General features: G+C 47.3%; 1 protein-coding gene and 1 non-coding gene across 4 annotated transcripts; both read right to left on the bottom strand.

Annotated features, from left to right (window-relative positions):
- Positions 1 to 13319: 13319 nt before the first annotated feature.
- trnae-cuc (transfer RNA glutamic acid (anticodon CUC)) lies at positions 13320 to 13391 on the bottom strand. The gene has a single exon. It is a non-coding gene; the product is annotated as a tRNA-Glu (tRNA).
- A 2877-nt stretch (positions 13392 to 16268) lies between these two features.
- On the bottom strand, positions 16269 to 26353 carry LOC140420510 (uncharacterized). 3 transcript variants are annotated; one of them, XM_072504519.1, is made up of 2 exons: positions 26230 to 26353; positions 16269 to 23762 (listed from the first exon to the last, which is right to left on the bottom strand). In XM_072504519.1, exon 2 carries the CDS (start codon positions 23410 to 23412, stop codon positions 22360 to 22362), a length of 1053 nt encoding a protein of 350 aa, XP_072360620.1. In that variant the 5' UTR covers positions 23413 to 23762; positions 26230 to 26353; the 3' UTR covers positions 16269 to 22359. The 3 variants fall into 3 exon arrangements, with proteins under 3 accessions (XP_072360620.1, XP_072360619.1, XP_072360618.1); XM_072504518.1 differs by having other exon boundaries at positions 26176 to 26350; XM_072504517.1 differs by having other exon boundaries at positions 25966 to 26349.
- Positions 26354 to 26423: the final 70 nt, after the last annotated feature.

Below are 26423 nucleotides of genomic sequence, written 5' to 3'. Positions count from 1 at the left end.
CACCTTCATAAGAATTGGGAGGGGAAGGAAGTGAATCCAGTCTGTATATTGCACACATTTATCATCCAGTAACAGAGACATATATCTGTCTGGCAGCCTCTGTGTCCAGGACAGGAAGCAGTGAGCTTGGATACATCGATCAGCCTGAATCAGTGCTTTCAGGAGAATTGGGAGGGTGAATATTAGATACAGCAGAGTGAGACTGGAGGGAGAGTGTGTGGAATCGAGATTTAGAGCATTTGAGGGAAAGAGAGAGAGCTAACAATGTTTGATAGAAACTAGAATTGTCTGTTCTGAATTTCTATCCTGTACTGACAGTGATGATTTTTGTAAAATCTTTTTGCAGGAAGTTAGAACGAGAGGAGTTTGAGGTGGATATCTCAAACTAAATATCACGTCAAGAACTGGGAACCGAATATCATCGACCTTTGAATCTAGAAGGAGAAATGTTTGTCTATTCTGTCTGCTTCAAGAGATTTTAAACATCAGTTTGTTTGGAAAAGCACTGAGACACACACAAACCCACGTGAGATTGTTCCAGTGCACTGACTGTGGAAAGAGCTTTAACCAGTTACACAGCCTGAAAAAATACTATACCATTCACAGCAGGGAGAGACTGTATATGTGTTCTGTGTGTGGACGAGACTTCGACTGATCGTCCAGCGTGGTGAGACGCAAGATCACCCGGACCATGGAGAAACCATGGAAATGTGAGGACTGTGGGAAGGGATTCAAAGGCCCGTACGGGCTGGAAAGGCATCAACGCAGTCACACTGGAGAGAGGCCATTCACCTGCTCTGTGTGTGCGAAGGGATTCACAGCCCCATGCAGGTTGGAAAGGCATCAACGCAGTCACACTGGAGAGAAGCCTTTCACCTGCTCTCAGTGTGAAAAGGGATTCACTGACATTGGTAACTTGCGGAGACACGAACGAGTTCACACTGGAGAGAAGCCATTCACCTGCTCTGACTGTGCAAAGGAATTCATTCAGTTATCCCACCTGCAGAGACACCAGAGAGTTCACACGGGGGAGAGGCCATTCACCTGCACTGTATGTGAGAAGGAATTCACTCGGTTATGCCACCTGCAGACACATCAACGTATTCACACCGGGGAGAGGCCATTCATCTGCACTGTGTGTGATATGGGATTCACTCAGTTTTCCAACCTGCAGGCACACCAGCGACTTCACACCGGGGAGAAGCCCTTCATCTGCACTGTGTGTGATAAGGGATTTGCTCAATTATCCGGCCTGCGTAGCCACAATGTCACTCACACCAAGAGCAGGCCCTTTAAATGCTCTGTCTGCAGGAGGGGTTTCAAAAGCTCACAGCTACTGATGTCCCACCAGCGCATTCACACTGAGGAGAGACCGTTCAGCTGCTCTCATTGCGCAAAGAGCTTTAGAACCTCATCCAACCTGATGAAACACGGGCAAGGTCACACCGGGCAGAGCCCGTTCACCTCTCCGACTGGGAAAAGATTCACTCGGTCATCACTTGCTGAGCCACAATGTCACTCACATCAATGAGAGACCCTTTAAATGCTCTGACTGTGGGAGTGGGTTTCAAAAAGCTCTCAGGTACTGATGGAACACCAGCGCATTCACTGTACAAAGAGGTTTAGAACATCATCCACATTGCGGAGACACCAGCGAGTTCACACTGGAAAGAAGCCATTCACCTGCTCTCACTGTGGGGAGGGATTCACTCAGTCATCCAACATGTTCAGACACCAAAGGGTTCACAAGTGATGTTGGGTTAGATTCTGCTGTTTTTCCTGCTGTTAACCACATCCAGGACTGAACCTGGAGTGGGTGGAGGGGTTTGTCTCCTCGTCAACTCCTGGTGCTCGGACGTGGCGACCCTGGCGAACTACTGCTGCCTGGACCTGGAATACCCGACTGTGAAGTGCCATCCATACTGCCTTCCACGGAGTTCACTTCTGCCATCATCATGGCGGTCTACATCCCACCCCAGGCGGAAGTGAAGTGGATTGGATTGGATTTGTTTATTGTCACGTGTACCGAGGTACAGTGAAAAGTATTTATCTGCGAGCAGCTCAACAGATCATTAAGTACATGGGAAGAAAAGTGAATAAAAGAAAATACATAATAGGGCAACACAAGGTATACAATGTATAAGCACCGGCATCGGATGAAGCATACAGGGTGTAGTGTTAATGAGGTCAGCCCATAAGAGGGTCATTTAGGAGTCTGGTAACAGCAGGGAAAAAAGCTGTTTTAGAGTCTGTTCGTGCGTGTTCTCAGACTTCTGTATCTCCTGCCCGATGGAAGAAGTTGGAAGAGTGAGTAAGCCGGGAGGGAGGGGGCTTTGATTAGAAGAAGGTGCTTGATCAATTGTACATCACTATAAATAACAGTGAAACAGAATACCCGAAGGCCTTGTGCATAGTGGCCGGGGACTTTAACCAGGCCAACCTCAAGAGTGTGCTGGCAAAATTCCACCAACACATCTCCTGTCCCGAAAGGGACCCCAACATCCATAACATCCTTGACCACTGCGACACAAACATCAAGGGCGCCAGGTCTGAGGCGTTCAACTCAGGCAACCCGGATCTATACAGAAATCTAGATACGACCTCCGCAAAGCCATCAGGGACTCCAAGAGACAATACCAGACTAAGCTAGAGTCACAGACTAATGACGTGGACTCTCTCGTCGGTTGTGGCAGGGCTTAAACAACATAACTGGCTACAAAGTAAAGCTGAGTAGAATCTTCAGCAACAGCGCACCCCTTCCCGACAAACTCAATGCATTCGATGCTTGTTTTGAGCAGGAAACCAACAAACTGTTGTCAACTGTACCAGCAGCCTTGGACACACCCATACCCACAGTCAGCCTCCAAAGTCAGATTGGCCTTCTTGAAAGTGAACCCTCGTAAAGCGATGGGTCCAGACGAGAACCCAGGTCATGAACCCAGATCCTGCGTTGACCCACTGGCAGGTGTGTTTGCGGAATCCTCAACCTCTCCCTACTCCGAGGTTCCCACCTGCTTCAGGAAGACCACCATCATACTGGTGCCAAAGAAGAAGCAGTCAACGTGCCTCAATGAATACCGTCCGGTGGCCTTGACATCGATCATTATGAATTGCTTTGAGATGTTGGAGACATCAACTCCAGACTCCCAGCATTCCTTGATCCACTGCAATTCGCACACCGCCACAACATGTCCACAGCAGATGCCAACTCCCTGACCCTATACTCACCCCGGATCATCTCGAAAACAAGCACTCCTACATCAGACTCTTATTGATTGACTACAGCTCCGCCTTCAACACCATAATCCCAGCCAAGCTCATATCAAAACTCCAAAACTTAGGGCTTGGCTCCTCCCTCTGCAACTGGATCCTCGACTTCCTAGTACATAGACCACAATCAGTCAGGATAAACAACAACACCTCCTTCATGATAGTCCTCAATACCGGGGCCCCACAAGGCTGCGTACTTAGCCCCCTACTACACTCATGATACACACACGACTGTGGCAAAATTTGATCCCGCTCCATCTACAAGTTTGCTGAAGACACGACCGTAATGAGTCGGATATCAAACAACGATGAGTCAAAGTATAGGAGGGAGATGGAGAACCTAGTGGCATGGTGTAATGACAACAATCTCTTCCTCAATGTCAGCAAAAGTAAGGAGCTGGTCATTGACTTCAGGAAGCAAAGCATTGTATACACCCCTTTCTGCATTAATGGGGCCAAGGTGGGGATGGTTAGCTTCAAATTCCGAGGTGTGCACATCACCAGCATTCTGTCCTGGTCTACCCACATCGACGCTACAACCAAGAAACATATACTTCCTCAGGAAACTAAGGAAATTCAGCATGCCCACATTGATTGCCACATGGGCAGCACGGTAACACAGTGGTTAGCATTGTTGCTTCACAGCGCCAACGTCCCAGGTTCGATTCCCGCTTGGGTCACCGTCTGTGCGGAGTATGCATGTTCTCCCCTTGTCTGCGTGGGTTTCCTCCGGGTGCTCCGTTTTCCTCCCACAAGTCCCAAAGGACGTGCTTGTTAGGTGAATTGGACATTCTGAATTCTCCCTCAGTGAACCCGAACAGACGCCAGAGTGTGGCGACTAGGGGATTTTCACAGTAACTTCATTGCAGTGTTAACGTAAGCCTACTTGTGATAATTATAAAGATTATTATCATTGCCTTTTACCCATTATTACAGGTGCACCAACCTTTACAGGAGCACCATAGAAAACATCTTATCTGGCTGCATCACAGCTTGTGTTATGGGCCAGGGTTCAGAAAACTCCAAAGTATATCATGGAGTTCACCTGACCTACAATTGTTTATTGATTTTGGTTCCGATGAGCACAAGGGCTGCCTTTCAGGTGTTATTCAACAGAGGCCTCAAGCACTTTTAATCAAAACAAGCTTTATTCTATGAATTTAGTTAACATTTTTATAAACACACACAGTAAGTATTTTTATAAATTACAAAGATAAATACCCCACACAGCTACAGTAATCTATGTATAACCCTTAATAAATTCCCCCCTTTAACTGTTCCAATTTAATAACAAAATCCCATAAAGCAGTACCTCCTTTTCAAAGGTGTGGCCCAGCACACAGCACTCAAGACCTGGTTTGGATGCTCTTGTTTCCTTTCCAAAACAGCAGGTTTGAATTCCTTCCAGAAAGCAATTATTTCTTTTCAAGTTATCAAGCAGTCTGGAAACAGCTTTTAAAATGAAGATAGAGAGACAGGCCAAAATACTCCTCTTTCTGAGTACAGCAGCCAAAAATGTGAAAGAGAAAGCAAAAAACACAGACCACAAAACAGCCCCAAACCAAAGCAGAAGTAAAACCAACTCCCAGAGCCACAGCCCAGCTCCACCCACACAATGACATCACTGAAGCCACGTGATAAGACAAAAACATTTCTTAAAGGGACTCTCATGACACTTGGTATGGCAACTGCTCAGCCCAAGACTAAGAAACTACAGAGAGTTGTGAACACAGCCCAGTCCCTCACACAAACCCGCCTCCCATCCATTGACTCTGTCTACACCTCCCGCTGCTTTGGGAAAGCGGGCAGCAAAATCAAAGACCCTTTCACTGAGGTTATTCTCTTTTCCAATCTCTTCCATTGGGCAGATGATACAAAAGTCTGAGAACACGTAATAACAGATTCAAAACAGCTTCTTTCCATTGCTACCAGACTCCTGAATGACCCTCTTATGGACTGAACTGATCTCTCCACACATCTTTTCTGAGTAACACTACACTCCGTATGCTTCACCTGATGTCTACGTATTTAAATTGTGTATTTATCATATGTCCCATGTTTTTTCATGCATAAAATTATCTGTCTGTATTGTACGCAGAACAATACGTTTCACTGTACCTCGGTGCATGTGAATAAATTTAATCAAATCAAACTTTGTTCATTCTGACACTTGGTGAAGTGGGAGGGTCGGAGGGTTTCTTTCTGCTGGATTGGCCGGTCTCACGATTTTGCTTCCAGTGGGTGATGCTCTTTGAGCCTGGGGGAGAGCACATTTCCACTGAAATGATCCACAAAGGCTGAAGTACATTTATTTTATCCTGGATGGTAAATAGTGTTATTCCCCCACTACAGGTGGATCTAAAAGAAACCAGATGGGTTTTTACAACTATCGACAATGCTTTCATGGTCATCGATATCTTTTAATTCCAGATTTTTAATTAATTTAAATTCCACTATCTGCGGAACCTGGATCCCTATTGCATTATCCTGGGTCTCTGGATTACTGGTCTGGCTATTGTTTCCCGGGATGTGTTTTGTGAGAGATGAAGTCACTATAGCCAATAAGTGAGCTGTTTTCGAGTTGTTCCCTTTACGTCCTGTACTTTCCCACTAACTTACAGACAAAACAGCTGCAACTGTACTGTGTATAAACGTGTGTTATTGTAACTACTCCCAGAGATGCTTCGGTTTGCTGAAGCATTCCCTGCATGTTTGTAATAAAGATTCCCAAACTTTAACCAACTCTGGACTTTGAGTGACATTTGTCCCACAACAGTCTGGTGTCAGGAACAGGATCCACTGACGGCTTTGATTAAAGGAAAGTCCCCGTGGACAGCAGATACCGGATGAGTATTGTTTGTTTTATACCACCCGTGTTTAATTCAGTTTGACTGACCACTGGGGATTCCTCAGAACCTCAGGGAGCTGTTTCTGGTCTGTTTCTTTGACATCCATTCAATGTAATTTCAATAACTGGAACATTTCAGGCAGGGAATTGTCGGTTTTACGGCAAGGATATGTTAGGGGGTGATGCAGAGGTCCCCGTGACCGAGAGGGTTTTGTAGCTGCCGAAAAATGAGGGGATAAAGGCGTACGGGAGGCTAAACAGAAAGATTTGGCAGTTGGACAGAGTTTGGCGTGTGTTCAGAGGTCCCAGATAGGGGTCAGCCAGCATCATCACATCGATGGATCTGCACAGAAAAGGTCCAACCGGATGGCGTTTATAAGGCCCAAGGTGCGGTTAATGGCTCAGGGATTTGAAGAAGCTTTGGGAGATAAAGAGGTCAGAGTGGACTCACCCACAGTGGGAAAGGTCATTCTGAAATTTCTTTGGCCCTTTTCGTGACATTTTCCCGGAACTTTCAGTCAAGAAACATAAAAGCTGCATTTGCGCTGGGGGATCACCTCCAGAGGGCAGTGTTTCTACAACCTCATACGGTGCCAGATGGAGATGGAAGACTTTGGAAGTTCAATAAGTTTGTCTTATGTTTTGAACGATGTTTTGAACAATGTTTCAGAGTGTATGGCACTTCTCAGTTAGATCAGTTTTGTTCAAGTCGGGTTGTCTCTACCAGAAGGCAGAAGCTGCCGTGCTTTATTGGTACCATGGCAGGAAACTCTCGGGCATCTTTATGATGCATGTTGATGACTGCCTATGTGGTGGTACTAGTGAGTTCCAAACCAATGTTACTGACAGGATCAGAACAACATTTAAGGTTGGAGTCAGACTTCTGGGACCTTTAAATAAATTGGAGTGGAAATCGGGCAGTGTGGGTCTGACGTGACTTTACATCAACAATCTCAGGGAGACAGTATGAACCCTGTCACAGTCAATGGGGCCGGGGCCTCACAGAAAGATGAAGATGTTTCCAAAGCCGGGTCTGAGCTGCTGCAAAGTTGAATTGACGAATGGGGCACACAGACAAGGCCGGATACAAGTTTTGATGTCTTCGAGCTGAGTTCTGTAATGAAACGTCCAGAGGTCGAGGATATTTAACGGGCAAACAAAACATTAAAAAATACAAGATGGAGAAATGTGTGCTGAAATTTCCATCTTTGGGTGAGCTGCAAGATATAAAATGGATTTTTTTAGTGATGCCTCACTCGGATGAGCCTGGCTCAGTGTCTGTACACTGAGTGATGTTTAAGAATCTCAGCAGAAGAACAGACAAACATTTCTCATTCTAAATTCAAAGGTCGATGATATTCAGCTCCCATGAATCGAGTGACTCTGTCACATCTTGATGTGGTGTTTGGAGTGAAATTTCATTCTGTAACTCCTCCCCTTCTAATAACCTGTAAAAGGAGTTTACAAAAGCCATCACTGTTGGTGCAGGTTACCCAAACAGAATGTGAAATTTGACCCTATTGTAAGATCCGGGTTTGGCTTCAATCTCAATTATAATATTCAAATCAATCACACGTTAGAATGTGTTGTGAACGTTACCTGCAGCTCCTGACTAGTTACAGACCATTCCAGGTACAAGAATATTGTCACAGAATTTATTAAGTTAATTGTAATAAGTACAAAATCACAATAATTAACAGGCAGTTAATCAGTCCGTTCACTCTGGATCACCAGCTCTCAGCTTCCAGGTGACTGTGGAGCTGTCTCTTGTTCTGTTGACTGAAGTCTATCCTCTTACTTCATGTTGTGTTGTGCACCGAGCTCCAGAAAATTGTAGCTCATTAACCCTTTCTAGTACCTACTAGAGGCAGGAAGAAACGGTCAGTGATTGGCTGCAATGCAAGTGAGAGAGTATCCTGTGTTCAGTTTTGGTCTCCTTACTTGAGAAAGGACGTACTGGCACTGGAGGGTGTGCAGAGGAGATTCACTTGATTAATCCCAGAGCTGAAGGGGTTGGATTACGAGGAGAGGTTGAGTAGACTGGGACTGTACTCATTGGAATTTAGAAGGATGAGGGGGGAATCTTATAGAAACAGATAAAATTATGAAGGGAATAGATAGGATAGATGCGGGCAGGTTGTTTCCACTGGTGGGTGAAAGCAGAACTAGGGGGCATAGCCTCAAAATAAGGGGAAGTAGATTTAGGACTGAGTTTAGGAGGAACTTCTTCACCCAAAGGGTTGTGAATCTATGGAATTCCTTGCCCAGTGAAGCAGTAGAGGCTCCTTCAGTAAATGTTTTTAAGATAAAGATAGATAGTTTTTTGAAGAATAAAGGGATTAAGGGTTATGGTGTTCGGGCCGGAAAGTGGAGCTGAGTCCACAAAAGATCAGCCAAGAACCGCGGGAGAATCATCATCTTAACAGTCTGCACCCTCCCCGCCAATGACAGCGGGAGCGCATCCCACCTCCGGACCTCCTCCCTCACTCGTTCCATCAGTTGGGACAGGTTGAGCTTGTGCAACCTGTCCCAGTCCCGTGCCATCTGAATCCCCAAATATCGGAAACTCTTCCCCCACCAGCCTGAACGGCAACCCCTTCAGCCTACTCTCCTGCCCCCTCGCCTGAATTACAAACAACTCGCTCTTAGCCATGTTCAATTTGTATTCGAAGAACCGGCTAAATTCCCTCAGAGTTGCCATAATACCGTCCATCCCCACCATTGGGTCTGATACATATAACAGCAGATCATCCGCATATAACAAGACTCTATGTTCCACTCTTCTTCCCCCACCCCCCCCCCCCCCCCCCCCTCCAGGACTAGCCCTTTCCAGCCCCTAGAAGATCTCAGTGCAATTTTACGGTGCAATCTCTAAGCCAGCACAAACAGTAGTGGGGAGAGAGGGTAGCCCTGTCTTGTCCCACGGTGCAGTCTAAAGTAGTCTGATGTTGTCCTGTTCGCCTCCGGGGCCTGATACAATAGCCTAACCCAGTCGATGAACCCCGCCTGAACCCGAACCATCCTAGTACCTCCCACAGAAAATCCCACTCGACCCGGTCAAAAGCCTTTTCAGTATCCATGGCTACCACTATCTCTACCTCCCTACTCTCCGGGGGCATCATAATCACGTTGAGCAGCCTTCTTATGTTGGCCACCAGCTGCCTCCCCTTTACAAACCCGGTTTGGTCCTCCACAGTTACATCCGGTACACAGTCCTCAACTCTGGTCACCAAAATGTTGGCCAGTAGCTTGGCATCTACGTTAATCAAAGAGATCGGCCTGAATGACCCACAGGCCTCCTGGTCCTTATCCCGTTTCAGAATGAGCGAGATGGTGGCCTGCGACATCGTTGGGGGTAAACTCCCTCTGTCTGTGCCTTGTTAAAGACCCTGACCAGCACCGGCCCCACTATCCCAGCAAATTTTTTGTAAAACTCCTCCGGATACCCGCCCGGTCCCGGAGCTTTACCCAATTGCATGACCTTCTGGCCCCCAATACCTCTTCGATCCTGACCAGGGCCCCCAGTACGTCCACCAACGTCTCCTCACTCTTGGGAAGGTCAGTCCGTCCAGGAATCGCCTCATTCCCCCGGGTGGTTCCAAAGTGTACAGGTTCCTACAAAAGTCCCTAAAGACCTTGTTCAGCCCTGCTGGAACACCCACTAGATTACCTACCCCATCCACTACCCTCCCTATTTCCCTAGCCGCTTCCCTCTTCCTCAGTTGCTGTGCAAGCATTCTACTGGCCTTCTCCCCATGCTCATAAATCACCGTTACCTTTCTAAGCTGCTCTACAGCCTTGCCTGTAGTCAGCACCCCAAATTCGGCCTGCAGCCTCTGTCGTTTCCTGAGTAACTCTGGCCTCGGGGATTCCGCGTAACTCCTGTCCGTCCGTAGAATTTCCTTAATGAGTCGGTCCGTCTCAGCCCTATCTGTCCTGTCCCTGTACACCCGGGTTGAAATCAGCTCCCCTCTCACCACTACCTTCAGTGCCTCCCGCTGCTGAGACTTCTCCAGTATTGTTCACCTGCAGGTAATTCTGCATGCATTTCACCAGCTTCTCATACACCGCCTCGTCCGCAAATAGTCCAACTTCCAGCCTCCATGGTGGGTGCTGAAAGCTGTCCTTACAAAACTGCTGGTCTACCCAGTGCGGAGCATGGTCCGATCTGGCAATTGCCGAATATTCTGCCCCCACCATTCCGGCCAGCAGGTCCAGACTCACAACAAAGTAGTCAATTCGTGAGTACACCTTGTGGACGTGGGAGGAGTACGAGAACTCCCTCGCTGCCGGCCGGCTAAATCTCCACGTATCTGCTCCCCCCATTTCCTTTGAGCTTCTTTAAGTGTATTCAGATCCTGTGACCTCAATGGACTGAATAATTTCAGTGAGAAGTTTTCTTATCATCACGTTGGAGATTTGCACCGAGATCGGGGAGATATTTCTGTCTGTGAGAGCAATAACATCTGGCCCAATACCACGCAGATTTGCGCTTGCGTCAACATCTCTCTTACTTGCATTGCAGCCAATCACTGACCGTTTCTTCCTGCCTCTGTATTTGTTCTCGACCTGCTGCACTTGTGACTTTTTCAGCTCTGATGTGAAACGACAAACATCACTTAACTGATTCTGGCACAGCTCTTTTCTGCGAAACTGCGATTCAGCTTCGTTGAACGGTTTGGTGGACAACAATAAAGCATCATTCCCTCACCGGGAATTGAACCCAGGCCGCGGCGGTGAACGCACCGAATCCTAACCACTAGACCACCAGGGAAACTGACAATCAGGGTTTTAACCCGTCTGACAGTATAGCATTCGCCTTTCATTCTTATTTCCCAGTTTTAATTAGAAAATTTACAAAATTACATGTTTAGAATTAACAGAAGTGACATCTTAAGCTAATCACAACACCGATTGTTGTTCGCTGGAACATGAAATCGACAGTGAGGTGAAATAGCCCAACAAGCTGTTCATGTGTAACTTCCAATTTCCAAAACCCACCAACTTGATCACTGTGGCTCCTGTGAAACTTACAACACAACATCCGGCAGACATTCATCAGTAAATAGAAATAACTCATTTCAATTGTTAAAAACATTTTTTGTCGCAATTAGGTTTTGATCAAAATTTGAAGTTTCCAGTTTATGTTGATCTTTTTCTGAAGTGAAACTATCACGTTTGCTGAACATAAACAAACTCCCCTGTTTCAGACAGGGCATAAACAATACAACTTACTCATCTGTAATTATGAGGCAAAGCTTCCTCGTTCCGATCTGTTGTTAAACATTAACACACATAAACGTCATCTCACAGCCTTGTGACATTTACACTTTTGGAATGTGTTTCTTTCTTCCCCGGCTCCACAGTGGGCGAGAGGGACAAGCAGCAGGATTTTACCCTAATTCTCCATTCACCCGCAGCCAGCAGAACGCGGGGACTGCAGCTTCAATCAGCGGCTAACTGCCCATCCCGGGGACACTCCAACCAGGAGCAAAGCTCCCAATACACCGAGCACAGGCTCAGAAACATGCAGGTAGATTATACCCCGCTCACTTAACCTCCGAGCAGCATTTACTCAATCCCTCAGTGAGTATCATTTCCTTTGAGCTTCTTCTGTTGTATTCAGCTCCTGTGACCTCAATGGACTGAATAATTTGAGTTCGAAGTTTTCTTGTCATCACGCCCGAGATTCGGACTCTGATCGGGGGGGGGGGGGGATTATTGTGTCTGTGTGAGCATCAAAATCTGGCCCAATACCACTCAAATTTTCGCTTGCTTCATAATCCCTCTCACTTTGCAGCCAATCACTGTCCATTTCTTCCTGCCCCTGTCTTTGTTCTCCACCTGCTGCACTTGTGACTTTTTCAGCTCTGATGTGAAACAACAAATGTCACTGAACTGATTCTGGCACTGCTCTTTTCTGTGAAACTGCGATTCAGCTTCATTGAACATTTTGCTGGACAACAATAATTCATCATTCCCTGACCGGGAATCGAGCGCCGAATCCTAACCACTAGACCACCAGGGAAACTAACGATAAAAGTTGTAACCCGGGTTGACAGTATATTACTCGCCTTTTATTTTGATTTCCGAGTTTTCATTAGAAGTATACAAAATTACATGTTTAAAATGAACACAAGTGACATCTTCAGCCAATCACAACACCGATTGTTGTTCGATGTAACATGAAATCGACAGTGAGGTGAAATAGTCCCAAAAGCTGCTCATGTGTAACTTCCAATTTCCTAAACCAACATACCTTATCACTGTGGCTCCTGTGAAACTGACAACACGTCATCCGGCGGACATTCATTCGTCATTTCAAATAACTCATTTTACTTTTTGAAAACATAGTTAACATAATCCTTTTCGCAATTAAGTTTTGATCAAAATTAGAATCGTTTCCAATTTTTGATGTTCTTGTTCTGAACTGGAACTATCACACGTTTGCGGAACAAACACAAACTCTCCTGTTTCACACTGGGCAGGAATATTAAAAAGTACTCATCTGTAACTATGAGGAAAGCTTCCTGGTTCCGATATGTTGTTAAACATTAACACAACACGTCATCTCACAGCCATGTGACATTTACACTTCCACAAGTTTTGAATGAGATTCTTTCTTCCCCGGCTTCACAGTGGGTGAGAGAGGGACAAGCAGCAGGATTTTACCCGAACGCGGGGACTGCAGCTTCAATCAGTGGGTTACTGCCCATCCCGGGGACACTCCAACCAGGAGCAAAGCTCCCAATACACCGAGCACAGGCTCAGAAACATGCAGGTAGATTATACCCTGCTCACTTAACCTCCGAGCAGCATTTACACAATCCCTCAGTCAGTGGAACATCCTTTGAGCTTCTTTGGGTGTATTCAGATCCTGTGACATCAATGGACTGAATAATTTCAGTTAGAAGAGATTTGCACCGAGATCGGCGAGATATTTCTGTCTGTGAGAGCAATATTATCTGGCCCAATACCACGCAGATTTGCGCTTGCGTCAACATCTCTCTCACTTGCATTGCAGCCAATCACTGACCGTTTCTTCCTGCCTCTGTATTTGTTCTCGACCTGTTGCACTTGTGACTTTTTCAGCTCTGATGTGAAACGACAAACATCACTTAGCTGATTCTGGCACAGCTCTTTTCTGTGAAACTGCGATTCAGCTTCCTTGAACGGTTTGGTGGACAACAATAATTCATCATTCCCTGACCGGGAATCGAACCCGGGCCGCGGCGGTGAGAGCGCCGAATCCTAACCACTAGACCACCAGGGAAACTGACAAACAGGGTTTTAACCCGTCTGACAGTATATCATTCGCCTTTCATTCTTATTGCCCAGTTTTAATTAGAAATATACAAAATTATATGTTTAGAATGAACAGAAGTGACATCTTTAGCTAATCACAACAGCAATTGCTGTCGCTGAAACATGAAATCGACAGTGAGGTGAAATAGCCCAACAAGCTGCTCATGTGTAACTTCCAATTTCCAAAACCCACCAACTTGATCACTGTGGCTCCTGTGAAACTTACAACGCAACATCCGGCAAACATTCATCAGTAAATAGGAATAACTCATTTCAATTGTTAAAAACATTTTTTGTCGCAATTAAGTTTTGATAAAATTGAAGTTTCCAGTTTATGTTGATCTTTTGCTGAAGTGAAACTATCACGTTTGCTGAACATAAACAAACTCCCCGGTTTCAAACAGGGCAGGAACATTAAAACTTACTCATCTGTAATTATGAGGCAAAGCTTCCTCGTTCCGATTTGTTGATAAACATTAACACAACACGTCATCTCACAGCCTTGTGACATTTATACTTCCACAAGTTTGGAATGTGTTTCTCTCTTCCCCGGCTCCACAGTGGGTGAGAGAGGGACAAGCAGCAGGATTTTACCCTAATTCTCCATTCACCCGCTGCCAGCAGAACGCGGGGACTGCAGCTTCAATCAGCGGCTAACTGCCCATCCCGGGGACACTGTAACCAGGAGCAAAGCTCCCAATACACCGAGCACAGGCTCAGAAACATGCAGGTAGATTATACCCCGCTCACTTAACCTCCGAGCAGCATTTACTCAATCCCTCATTGAGTATCATTTCCTTTGAGCTTCTTCTGTTGTATTCAGCTCCTGTGACCTCAATCACTGTCCGTTTCTTCCTGCCTCTGTCTTTGTTCTCCACCTGCTGCACTTGTGACTTTTTCAGCTCTGATGTCAAACAACAAATGTCACTGAACTGATTCTGGCACTGTGAAACTGCGATTCAGCTTCATTGAACATTTTGCTGGACAACAATAATTCATCATTCCCTGACCGGGAATCGAACCCGCGGCGGTAAAAGCGCCGAATCCTAACCACTAGACCACCCGGGAAACTGACACGGAAAATTTTAACCCGGGTTTACAGTATATCATTCACCTTTTATTTTGGCCGAGTTTTCATTAGAATTATACAAAATTACATGTTTAAAATGAACACAAGTGACATCTTAAGCCAATCACAACACCGATTGTTGTTCGCTGTAACATGAAATCGACAGTGAGGTGAAATAGTCCCAAAAGCTGCTCATGTGTAACTTCCAATTTCCTAAACCCACCAACCTTATCACTGTGGCCCCTGTGAAACGTATCCGGCGGACATTCATTAGTAATTACATTGAGTAATTTCAAATAACTCATTTCAATTTTTCAAAACATTGACAGTTAATCCTTTTCGCAATTAAGTTTTGATCAATATTAGAATTTTTGTTGATCTTTTTCTGACGTGAAACTATCACGTTTGCTTAACATACACAAACTCCCCTGTTTCATACTGGGCATAAGCAAGAAACTTACTCATCTGTAATTATGAGGCAACGCTTCCTCGTTCCGATTTGTTGTTAAACATTAACACACGTCATCTCACAGCCTTGTGCCATTTACACTTCCACAAGTTTTGAATGAGATTCTTTCTTCCCCGGCTCCACAGTGGGTGAGAGAGGGACAAGCAGCAGGATTTTACCCAAACTCTCCATTCACTCGCTGCCAGCAGAACGCGGGGACTTCAGCTTCAATCAGCGGGTTACTGCCCATCCCGGGGACACTCCAACCAGAAGCAAAGCTCCCAATACACCGAGCACAGGCTCAGAAACATGCAGGCAGATTATACCCCGCTCACTTAACCTCCGCGCCGTATTTACATAATCCCTAAATGACTGATGCTTCTTTCGTTGTATTCAGCTCCTGAGACTCAATGCACTGAATAATTTGAGTGAGAAATTTTCCTGATGCCACGCCCGAGATTTGCACCCAGATCTGGGAGATACTTGTATTTGGTGAGCAATAACATCTGGCCAATTACCACCCAAATTTTGGCTGAAGTCAACATCTCTCCGTCTCTTCCAGCATCTGTACTTGTTCTCGACCTGCTGCACTTGTGACTTTTTCAGCTCTGATGTGAAACAACAAATCTCACTTAACTGATTCTGGCAGAGCTCTTTCCTGTGAAACTGCGATTCAGCTTCGTTGAACGGTTTGCTGGACAACAATAAAGCATCATGCCCTGCCCGGGAATCGAACCCAGCTCCGCGTCAACATTTCCCTCATTTTGCTGAATTCCAGTCGATTTGTCAAGCATGATTTTCCCTTTCATAAATCCATGCTGACTCTGCCCAATCCTGCCACTGTTTTCCAAGTGCTGTGCAATAATTTTGGGATTCTCAAATCCCTACAGTGCAGGAGGCCATTCACCGTATTTTATTGCAATGAAATAAAGGTAACTACAAAGACATGAGGGAGGAGCTAGCCGGAGTTGATTGGAAAAGGAGCCTAGCAGGGCAGGTGTTTTGGGGGGTTATTAGGCAGGCACAACAGAAATTCATCCCAAGGAGCAGAATATATGCTAAGGGGAGGACAAGGCATCCATAGCTGATGAGGGATGTCAAGGACAGCATAAAAACGAAAGAAAAAGCTTACGAAGTGGCGAGCATTAGTGGGAAGCCAGAGGAATGGGAAGCCTTTAAAAGCGAGCAGAGGACAATTGTTGCTCGTTTTAGCCTTAGTTTAATTGCTCTTGTTCTATCATCTTTGCTCTTGAGTCGCCAGGTATCTTTCTGATACCGCCACGAGCTTCAAGTCCGAGTAATGATCAATAATCCAACACACCGCTTAGTAAGAGTTAAATCAACGCACATTTATTATATACAGTAAATACTTATACGTTAATTCTACTTCTAAGCTACTTCCTACAACTAACAGGCCAATACTTAACTTTGGGAATGGCCCACCAGGTCAGGGAAACGAATGGCCTTTCGTATGGGTTCTGAGCCTGCGGGATTCAAAGCTGGTACAGGTCGATAGCCAGGAGCGCCTATCTCGTAGCGAGCATTGAAGTAAGACTTACCATTTTAGCAGCTGTTGCAGAAGGTCAGCAGAAGGGTCTCAAAGGCTGGAGAGAGAAGGGTGCAGAGACATCGATTTGAACTTGGACTCTATTCTTATAGTCCCCAGAGGCTTCCCACCTTTCGGGGTGGACCCTGTACCTGGTTCCAAGTGATTAGACTTTGTCCCAATCACTTGGTTCGATGTTCTCCAATGCTGGAGCGATTCCTTGATCAATGGGCGGTTTTGGCGTGGTCGTTCACCTCTTTGTGTAGGCTCCTGCTGGCGCCGAAAAGTCTGGGTTGGCTTTGTGTCTAATTTGTTGCACATTGTTCCCGGGGATTGCTAATTCATATTCAGATGGCTGGTGTGTTGTTATGCTGATGGCTGCAGGTATCGATTCTGTCTGGCCTCCCCAGAGGCGAATACACAGTTTTACCTGCAGCTGTTTGTTTTAGTCCTGTTGGCTGATTTTCCCATCAGCCTCTTCCATTTGCCATTTTAAATCGGGGTTTGGCCATTCTAATCGGGAGTTAGCCATTTTAACTGGCTACATTTCCTCCTTGTGATCCTAACGCGAAGCGTGAAGGATCACATCATTATGTTACTTTCCATTCCCTGACCCGGGGGGACGGGGGGGGGGGCACTTCCTTCATGGCCTCTGCACTGACCATATCTATGCACAAAATTTTTTAACTAACAATTCTAAGGGCGCTATGTCAGACAGGGACATGCATTACAAAACAACAAACTTGGAACCTCTAACTTATCCTTAATATACTACACTCGCTTAAACATTCCATTATCCTACCTTCCTCAATCATACAACAAAATCATAGCATTTCAGACAGTCTTTCCTGGCTTGGCAGTCAAGCTCAGGATCATACAATTTTTGCTCATGAAAAAGTTTTTCACATCTCTTTATTTACAACAACAATAAACGCAAGTGAATGCACTTTATTATTTTATAATAGATCGCGGGGGTCGGGGGTCTGGTCGTAACCGAACATAAGGGATCTGATCTTATATACCGGGGTTCGAGCGCGGTAGGTTATCCTTCTTTATTTTCGTAGACGCATAGTCTGCACTACACAGCAGAGTATCACCAACGCTAATAGTGTTTCGATCACATAGGACAGGGAGTACCAGGTTATGAACCTGGCACACCAAGAAGATGTAGTGTCGCTGGTGACTGGGCTCTGGGTACTGCGGGGCAATGAAACATTAAAGGCTGGGGGGTTTGAAGTCATGGGGTTCGCAGTCACGCGCAACCAAATGTCCAATAACATTATGTTGATCCATATGAAGGAAGTCCTCATGGCTGGTCTCTTTCCTTTTCTTTCTTTGTTTTCTCCGGTCCTGGAGCTTCTGTAGAAACAAGCAGTGTCTGTAACTATCTTTGTTTAATATCTGGTATGCTAGTGTGTCTGTCCTTTTGTGCCAATTATTCCCTTTATAATTGGTCACTATGTGTGACTCCCTCATTTAAAAAAAAAACAAATTTTAGGAGAAGACACACTTCCCAATGATGAACCAGTGCTGATTGAGCATCCAAATGTTCCAGGATGTAAATAGCAGATGGCTGGCAACCTAAAGGTTACCTAAACAAACAAAACCCTTTGAACTGAAAAATGCCAAAATGAGGTGCCTATGGGCCGCGACGGGTACGATTTGGATGGAGTCCCCGGGTAGGATGGCTACCAATGCCGTATCTCTCCTACCCGAGCGTAGTTGACCAGCGGGGGGTTTCCAGGCAGGGCGGGTCTCATGCCGTTTCTCCACTGCCTGAGCAACCGACAAGAACGGGCAAAAATGTAGTCATCGTGGTGGGGCTGCCGTAGTGGTTCTATCCTTCGAACCAGAAGGGCAGTTACGATCGGGCATCTGGTACACGAACAAGTGTCTGCAGACAAGCTAGTTCCTCTGAACAAGTGTCTGGCAACGGTGGGTCTCTGTGAGTAAGTCCTCAGAGGTTTCAGGTGAATTGGCGTCTGGCAATGGTTAGTCTCTGAAGGCAAGTTCTCAGAGGTTTCAGCCAAATAGGCGTGTGGCAGTGAGAAAAATTCTCCTGTCGGACATACAACATTGAACAAACTTACAAACACCATAAACATTCTGCAGGTTCCATCAGAAAGGACAACACTTCTCCCAAGCGGTTCCTTTAAAACATCATCTGGGCACCTCAGTTCTCGGTTGCGAACAGGGTCGCAAAGGGGTTGGCGGTTTGGGAGTCAGACCCAAGGTCGTCCTCTTCTCCCGGGTGCCAAACTCTGGAGTGGATTAGGGCTGAAAGGGCTGCAAGGTGTGAGGTGGGGTCACTCTCGTCGTTGCGGACGAGTCGGTATGAGTTGTCTCGGTGCCACTAATTGGTGTCTAGTTGTGTGGGGACAAAAGCGGGGTCATCAGTGTGGTTCAGTGGTGGGACTTGTTCAGGAAAGTGATCAGGAAGGGATCACTTGGATCGAAGTCGGAGTCGCTAGTTGTGGGTCCTGGTGCATGGGGATAGTAGGGAGGCGTGCTGTGGCTATCGTCCAAGCCACAGTCGCTGTCTCTGCTGCTGCAGTCTGTGGGCGTTCCGGGGCGGAGTGTATATTTCGGGGATGGAGTCGAGGTCGAGTCGTGGCTGGGCTGGTCGTGGTGGGGGCTGGTAGGGTTATGTTGGCTGTGGGCGGGGTGTGGTGTGCTGCGTCAAGCATGACGTGGTGTGCGTGGTTCGACTGTGTTCCATAAGCCTTCAGCTGGTTTATATGAAATCATGCAGTCTTACCATTGGGGTACTTTATTTTGTAAACGGAAGGGCTTACTTTATCCGCAATGTAATACGGACCCGAGTATTTTGATGACAAGAATGTGCTGGGGATATATACAGAAAGCATCACTTGCTGTCAGATACTATACTCAGTCGCATGCACTGTCTTGTCGAAACAAGCCTTGCTCTGTTTCTTTCTGGTGCCCAATTTTACTGCGGCTGCTAGCTGAGCCGTTTTAACATTTGCAACTAATTGCTCCACGGCTTTCTCGTGTGTGAGGGCCGTCATTTCGGGGCTGGTCAGGTCCAAACCTAACAAATATTCTGTGCCTTGCATGGGGCGTCCGGTCAGGAGGGTGTGTGGTGTGTAACCTCTGGAGGTAGAAATAGTGTTACGCAAAAACATCAGCACAAAAGGGAGGACTGAGTCCCAAGTGCTGTTGTTCTGCTGGACCATTTTTCTGAGGGTGGTTTTTAGGGTCCGATTCATGCACTCCACGATACCACGTGGGTGGTATGCTATGTGGAATTTTTGGGTGATGCCAAATATCGTGAGGACGTTCTGCATGACACGTCCCGTAAAATGGGAACCTTGGTCGGATTCATAAGAATTAGGAACAGGAGTAGGCCATCTGGCCCCTCGAGCCTGCTCCGCCATTTGATGAGATCATGGCTGATCTTTGCGGACTCAGCTCCACTCTCTGGCCCGTACACCATATTCCCGAATCCTTTATTCTTTAGAAAGGCATCCATCTTTTTCTTAAAAATGTTTAAAGAAGGAGCCTCAACTGCTTCACTGGGCAAGGAATTCCAGAGATTCACAACCCTTTGGGTGAAGAAGTTCCTCCTACACTCCGTCCTAAATCTACTTCCCCTTATTTTGAGGCTATGCCCCCTAGTTCTGCTTTCCCCGACCAGTGGAAACAACCTGCCCGCATCTATCCTACCTATTCCCTTCATAATTTGCTCTGTCTCAATAAGATCCCCCCCCCGCATCCTTCTTAACTCCAATGAGTACAGTCCCAGTCTACTCAACCTCTCGTCATAATCTAATCCCCTCAACTCTGGGATCAACCTAGTGAATCTCCTCTGCACTCCCTACAGTGCCAGTATGTCCTTTCTCAGGTAAGGAGACCAAAACTGAACACAATACCCCAGATGCGGCCTCACCAACACCCTATACAATTGCAGCATAACCTCACTAGTCTTGAACTCCATCCCTCTAGCAATGAAAGACAAAACTCGATTAGCCTTCTTAATCACCTGTTGCATCTGCACACCAACTTTTTGCGACTCGTGCACCAGCACACCCATGTCCCTCTGCACAGCAGCATGTTTTAACATCTTACCGTTTAAATAATAATCCATTCTGCTGTTATTCCTCCTAAAATGGATAGCCTCACACTTGGCAACATTGAATTCCATCTGCCAGACCCTAGCCCATTCACCTAACTTATCCAAATCCTTCTGCAGACTTCCGGTATCCTCTGCACCTTTTGCTTTACCACTCATCTTAGTGTCGTCTGCAAATTTTGACACATTGTACTTGGTCCCCAACTCCAAATCGTCCATGTAAATTGTGAACAACTGCGGGCCCAACACTGATCCTTGAGGGACCCCACTAGTTACAGGTTGCCAACCAGAGAAACACCCATTTATCCCCACTCTCTGCTTTCTGTTAGTTAACCAATCCTCTACCCATGCTACCACTTTACCTCAATGCCATGCATCTTTAGTTTATGCAGCAACCTTTTGTGTGGCACCTTGTCAAAAGCTTTCTGGAAATCCAGATATACCACATCCATTGGCTCCCCGTTATCTACTGCACTGGTAACGGCCTCAAAAAATTCTACCAAATTAGTCAGACACGACCTACCCTTTGTGAACCCATGCTGCATCAGCTTTTGGGGATTTATTAATTTTTAATCCAATTACATTCTCCAGTACTACTTTTTCACTCATGCTCACAATTGTGAGAACCCCTTGGTGTTCTCATGTTTTGGGGAGAATTTCTGTATCTTCCTCCATGAAGCCAGACACAAATTGTTTAGTTTCTCTGCCATTTCCTTATTCCCCATTATAAACTCTCCTGTCTCTGGCTGGAATGGACACACATTGGTCTTTGCTAATCTTTTCCTTTTCACATTCCTATAGGAGCTTTTCCAGTTCTCCCCAGTTTGCTCTCATATTCTATTTTCTCTTTATCAGTTTCTTGATCCTCCTTTGCTAAATTCTAAAACTAGTTCCCAATCCTCAGGCTCACGACTATTTTTGCCACTTTATGAGCCTCTTCCTTGGATCTAATGGAATCTGTAACTTTTCTTGTTCGCTACGGTTGCATCACCATTCCTGTTGGATTTTTGTTTCTTAAAGGAATCTATGTCTGAGCAGCTGTGAAAATGAACGAAAGGCAGTGCTGGATATAATTGAGAGTAGAAACAATAACAGAAGCCAACTCCTGCAATCAATTGTGAACCTTTTGGTGTCTCAGTAGGTGGGAAGAATTACTGCATCACTTTTCCTGTGGATTTTTGTTGCTGAAAGGAATGTGTATTTGTTGCAAATATGTAATAAATCTTTAAATGCCAGCAAATGTCTGTTTATTGTCTAACCTTTTATTGTAATTTCCCAACCTACCACAGACAACCTGTCCCTCATACCTCAACAGTTTCCTTCTTTGAGAAACACACAGAAAAATTAAACAAAGAACCATGTAACCACCAAAGCCCATCTTCATGGCAACGTGGCATGCTTTAGGGGGTTCCAAACAGAAATGGAAACTAAATATCTTCTAACTGCCAACACATTTCCACTCTTGACCCTTGTGAAATTGGAAACCATGTATTCGCAACAAAGCTCAAAGAGCATCAGCCCACTGGAGGAAACGTTGCAAGACCAGTCTTTCCAGTAGAAAGACTATCCGTATTGACCAATTGACAGGATGAATAAATTGCAGTTCTGAATGTAATTGAGAGCAGAAACAACAACAGCAGAATTCAATCCCTGCAATCAATTGTGAACTTGTTGGTGTCTCAGTAGTTGTGATGAAACACAAAATGTGTTCCCACATTGAGAGCAGATGAACGGCCTCTCCCCTGTGCGAACTCGCCAGTGTCTCCGCAAGTGAGATAGATCACTCAATGCCTCCCCTAATCAGAGCAGGTGAATGGCCTCTCCCCGTGTGAACTCGCTGATGTCTCTGCAGGTTAGATGAATGTCGGAATCCTTTCCCACAATGAGAGCAGGTGAAGGGCTTCTGCCCAGTGTGAATTCGCTGGTGACTCTTCAAGTGGGATAACTGAGTGAATCCATTACCACACTGAGAGCAGATGAACGGCTTCTCCCCAGTGTGAAATCGCTCATGTCTCCACAGGGTGGATGAATGTCTGAATCCCTTCCCACACTGAGAACAGATGAACGGCCTCTCCCCTGTGTGAACCCGCTGGTGTATCGTCAGGCTGGATAACTGAGCGAATCTCTTCCCACACTGAGAGCAGGTGAACGGCCTCTCCCCTGTGTGAATTCGCTGGTGTGTCCGCAGGGTGGATAAATCTCTGAATTCCTTCCCACACTGAGAGCAGGGGAACGGTCTCTCCCCACTGTGAACTCGCTGGTGTGCCTGCAGGTGGGGTGACTGAGTAAATCCTTTCCCACACTGAGAGCAGGTGAATGGCTTCTCCCCAGTGTGAATTCGCTGATGTGACTTCAGGCTGAATAACGCAGTGAATTCCTTCCCACACTGAGAGCAGGTGAATAGCTTCTCCCCAGTGTGAACTCGCTGGTGTGTCTTCAGGTTGGATACCTGACTGAATCCCTTCCCACACTGATAGCAGGTGAATGGCTTCTCCCCAGTGTGAACTCGCTGGTGTGACTTCAAGCTAGATAACGCAGTGAATCTCTTCTCACACTGAGAGCAGGTGAACGGTCTCTCCCCAGTATGAATTCGCTGATGTGACTTCAGGGTGGATGAATGTCTGAATCCCTTCCCACACTGAGAGCAGGGAAACGGCTTCTCCACAGTGTGAACTCTTTCATGTGACTTCAGGCTGGATAATTCAGTGAATCCCTTCCCACACACAGAGCAGGTAAATGGCCTCTCCCCTGTGTGACTGCGTTGATGAATCTCCAGCTTCGATCGGACTCGGAATCTCTTCCCACAAGCTTCACATTTCCACGGTTTCTCCATGTATTGGGTGTCCTTGAGTCTCTTCAGGTCGGACAATCAATTGACGCCTCATCGACACACAGAACACGTGTACGGTCTCTCCCCGCTGTGAATGGTGTGATGTTTTTTCAGGCTGTGTAACTGGTTATAGCTCTTTCCACAGTCAGTGCTCTGGAACACTCTCACTCGGGTGTGTGTGTCTCGGTGCTTTTCCAGTCACATTGATGTTTAAAGTCTTTTCAAGCAGACAGATTAGTCAAACATTTCTCCTTCTCGATTCAAAGGCCGATGATTTTCAGGTCCCAAGGACTCAGTCAGATCGAGATGTGACTTTTGCAATTTCTGTCTGTAATTCCTCCTCTTCTAATATCCTGTAAAAACAAATTACAAAAATCATCGCTGTCAGTACAGGATAGAAATTCAGAACAGACAATTCTAGTTCCTAGATAACATTCTTTCCTCTCTCATTCCCAAAAGCTGTAAATCTCCATCCCACACACTCTCCCTCCATTCTCACTCTGCTGTATCTAATATTCACCCCTCCAATTTTCCTGAAGGTGCTGATTCAGCGCTCCCTCCCCCCTCCCCGTCCCCCCCCTCCTCCTCCCCCCCCTCGCCCCCTCCCCCCTCCTCCTCCCCCCCTCGCCCCCTCCCCCCCTCGCCCCCTCCCCCCTCCTCCCCCTCCCCCCCTCCTCCCCCTCGCCCCCTCCCCCCCCCCCTCGCCCCCTCCCCCCTCCTCCCCCCCCTCGCCCCCTCCCCCCCTCCCCCCTCCTCCCCCCCCCCTCCCCCCCTCGCCCCCTCCCCCCTCCTCCCCCTCCCCCCTCCTCCCCCCCCCCTCGCCCCCCTCCTCCCCCTCCCCCCCTCCTCCCCCTCGCCCCCCTCCCCCCCCTCCCCGTCCCCCCCCTCCTCCCCCTCTCCTCCCCGTCCCCCCCCTCCTCCCCCTCTCCTCCCCGTCCCCCCCCTCCTCCCCCTCTCCTCCCCGTCCCCCCCTCCTCCCCCTCTCCTCCCCGTCCCCCCCTCCTCCCCCTCTCCTCCCCGTCCCCCCCTCCTCCCCCTCTCCTCCCCGTCCCCCCTCCTCCCCCTCTCCTCCCCGTCCCCCCCTCCCCCCCCTCCCTCCCCCCCGCCTCCCTCCCCCCCGCCTCCCTCCCTCCCCCCCCCGCCTCCCTCCCTCCCCCCCCCGCCTCCCTCCCCCCCCCGCCTCCCTCCCCCCCCCGCCTCCCTCCCTCCCCCCCCCGCCTCCCTCCCTCCCCCCCCCGCTGGTTTAGCTCAGCAGGCTAGACAGCTGGTTTGTAATGAAGAACAAAGCCAGCAGCGTGGGTTCAATTCCCATACCAGCTTACCCAGACAGGCGCCGGGATGTGGTGACTAAGGGCTTTTCACAGTAACTTCATACTTCTGACAATAAAAGATTATTATTAGGGGAGAATTGAGAAAAAACCTGTTTACCCAGAGGGTGGTCATGGTACTTCAGGAGAACAGCGACCACGACACCACACAACACTGCTATGGCAACCTGTGCAAGACGTGCCAGATCATCAACATGGGTACCATCATGACACGTGGGAACACCACCCAACAGGCACACGGTACAGACTCATGGGACTCGGCCAACATGGTCTACCTCATACGCTGCAGGAAAGGATGTCCCGAGGCGTGGTACATTGGCGAGACCATGTAGATGCTGCGAAAACGGATGAAACGACATTGTGCGACAACTGCCAGGCGGGAATGTTCCCTTCCAGTCGGGGAACATTTCAGCAGTCAAGAGCATTCAGCCTCTGATCTACGGTAAACCTTCTCCAACGCAGAATCGCCGAGCAGAAACTGATAGCCAAGTTCCACACGCACGAGTACGGCCTCAACCGGGACCTTGGATTCATGTCTAATTACATTCACCCCCACCATCTGGCCTGAGCTTGTGGAATCCTACCAACTGACATGGCTTGAGACAATTCACACCTCTTTAACCTGCGATTATCCCTCTCTCCAGTCGCTACATCTGGACTTGTAAAGATTTAATTGCCTGCAAATACTCACGTTCAAAGTATTGTCTTGCATCATTGCCTTTGTCTATATATGTGGTTGTGGAACCCACCTCTTCACTCAGCTGATGAAGGAGCTGTGCTCCAAAAGCTAGTGATTCGAAACACCTGTTGGACTTTAACCTGGTGTTGCAAGACTTCTTACTGTGCTTACCCCAGTCCAACGCTGGCATCTCCACATCATGGTCTCGAATGCACTGCCTGGGAGGGTGTAAGAGGCCTCACATCCTTCTAAAAAGTACCTGAATGACCTGGCATGTCATAACATTCAAGGCTTTGGGCCACGCTCTGACAAATGGCATTTGGTAGGCAAGTCAGGTGTTTTTCATGCATCAGTGATGACTTGATTGGCCGAAGGGCCTTATCTGTGCTGTAGTCTGTGATTCTAAGAGAGAGAGACTTGGGCCAACCTTTCCAGAGTCTGCACCCTCCCTGGATTCACTTCCTTTCCCTTCAGTTGCTGGAAGTGACCAACTGAAAGTCAGAATGAGAAAAGAAATGGAAAGGGGAGAAAAAAAAGTGTTTTACTTACAGATGTTGGAGTCAGGAGGACGTTTCAATCTGTGTGAAGCTCAATCTTTATTCACACAAAGCCCGCGCTCTGATTGACTGGAGGACCAGAGTCCTTCCGGTCCTCCCACTCGTCCCATTGGTCAATACCGGAGGAGAAAGGTCAGGGATGGGCACTTCCGTATATGCGCAGCTTTTCCTCTACCTTGAACATGGGCAGTTTTTCCTCTACCTTGAACATGCGCAGCTTTTCCTCCACCTTGAACATGCGCAGCTTCTCCTCTACCTTGAACATGCGCAGCTTCTTCTCAACCTTGAACATGCGCAGTGGCGGAGATCACCAAGCGGCTTCTCCCTGTGGCCGCAGCCGGTTGCCTGGAAACCTTGTCCTGAGGAGGTGTTGGGGAACAAGAGCAGCCGCGCCCGCGCGCCGGTCTGCGCACTGGAATCCGGAAACGTCATTGTGGAGCAGAATGATTT

Source organism: Scyliorhinus torazame, chromosome 5, assembly GCF_047496885.1.
Source record: "Scyliorhinus torazame isolate Kashiwa2021f chromosome 5, sScyTor2.1, whole genome shotgun sequence".
Lineage (NCBI taxonomy): Eukaryota > Metazoa > Chordata > Chondrichthyes > Carcharhiniformes > Scyliorhinidae > Scyliorhinus > Scyliorhinus torazame.
This window is presented reverse-complemented; position numbering and strand designations above follow the sequence as displayed.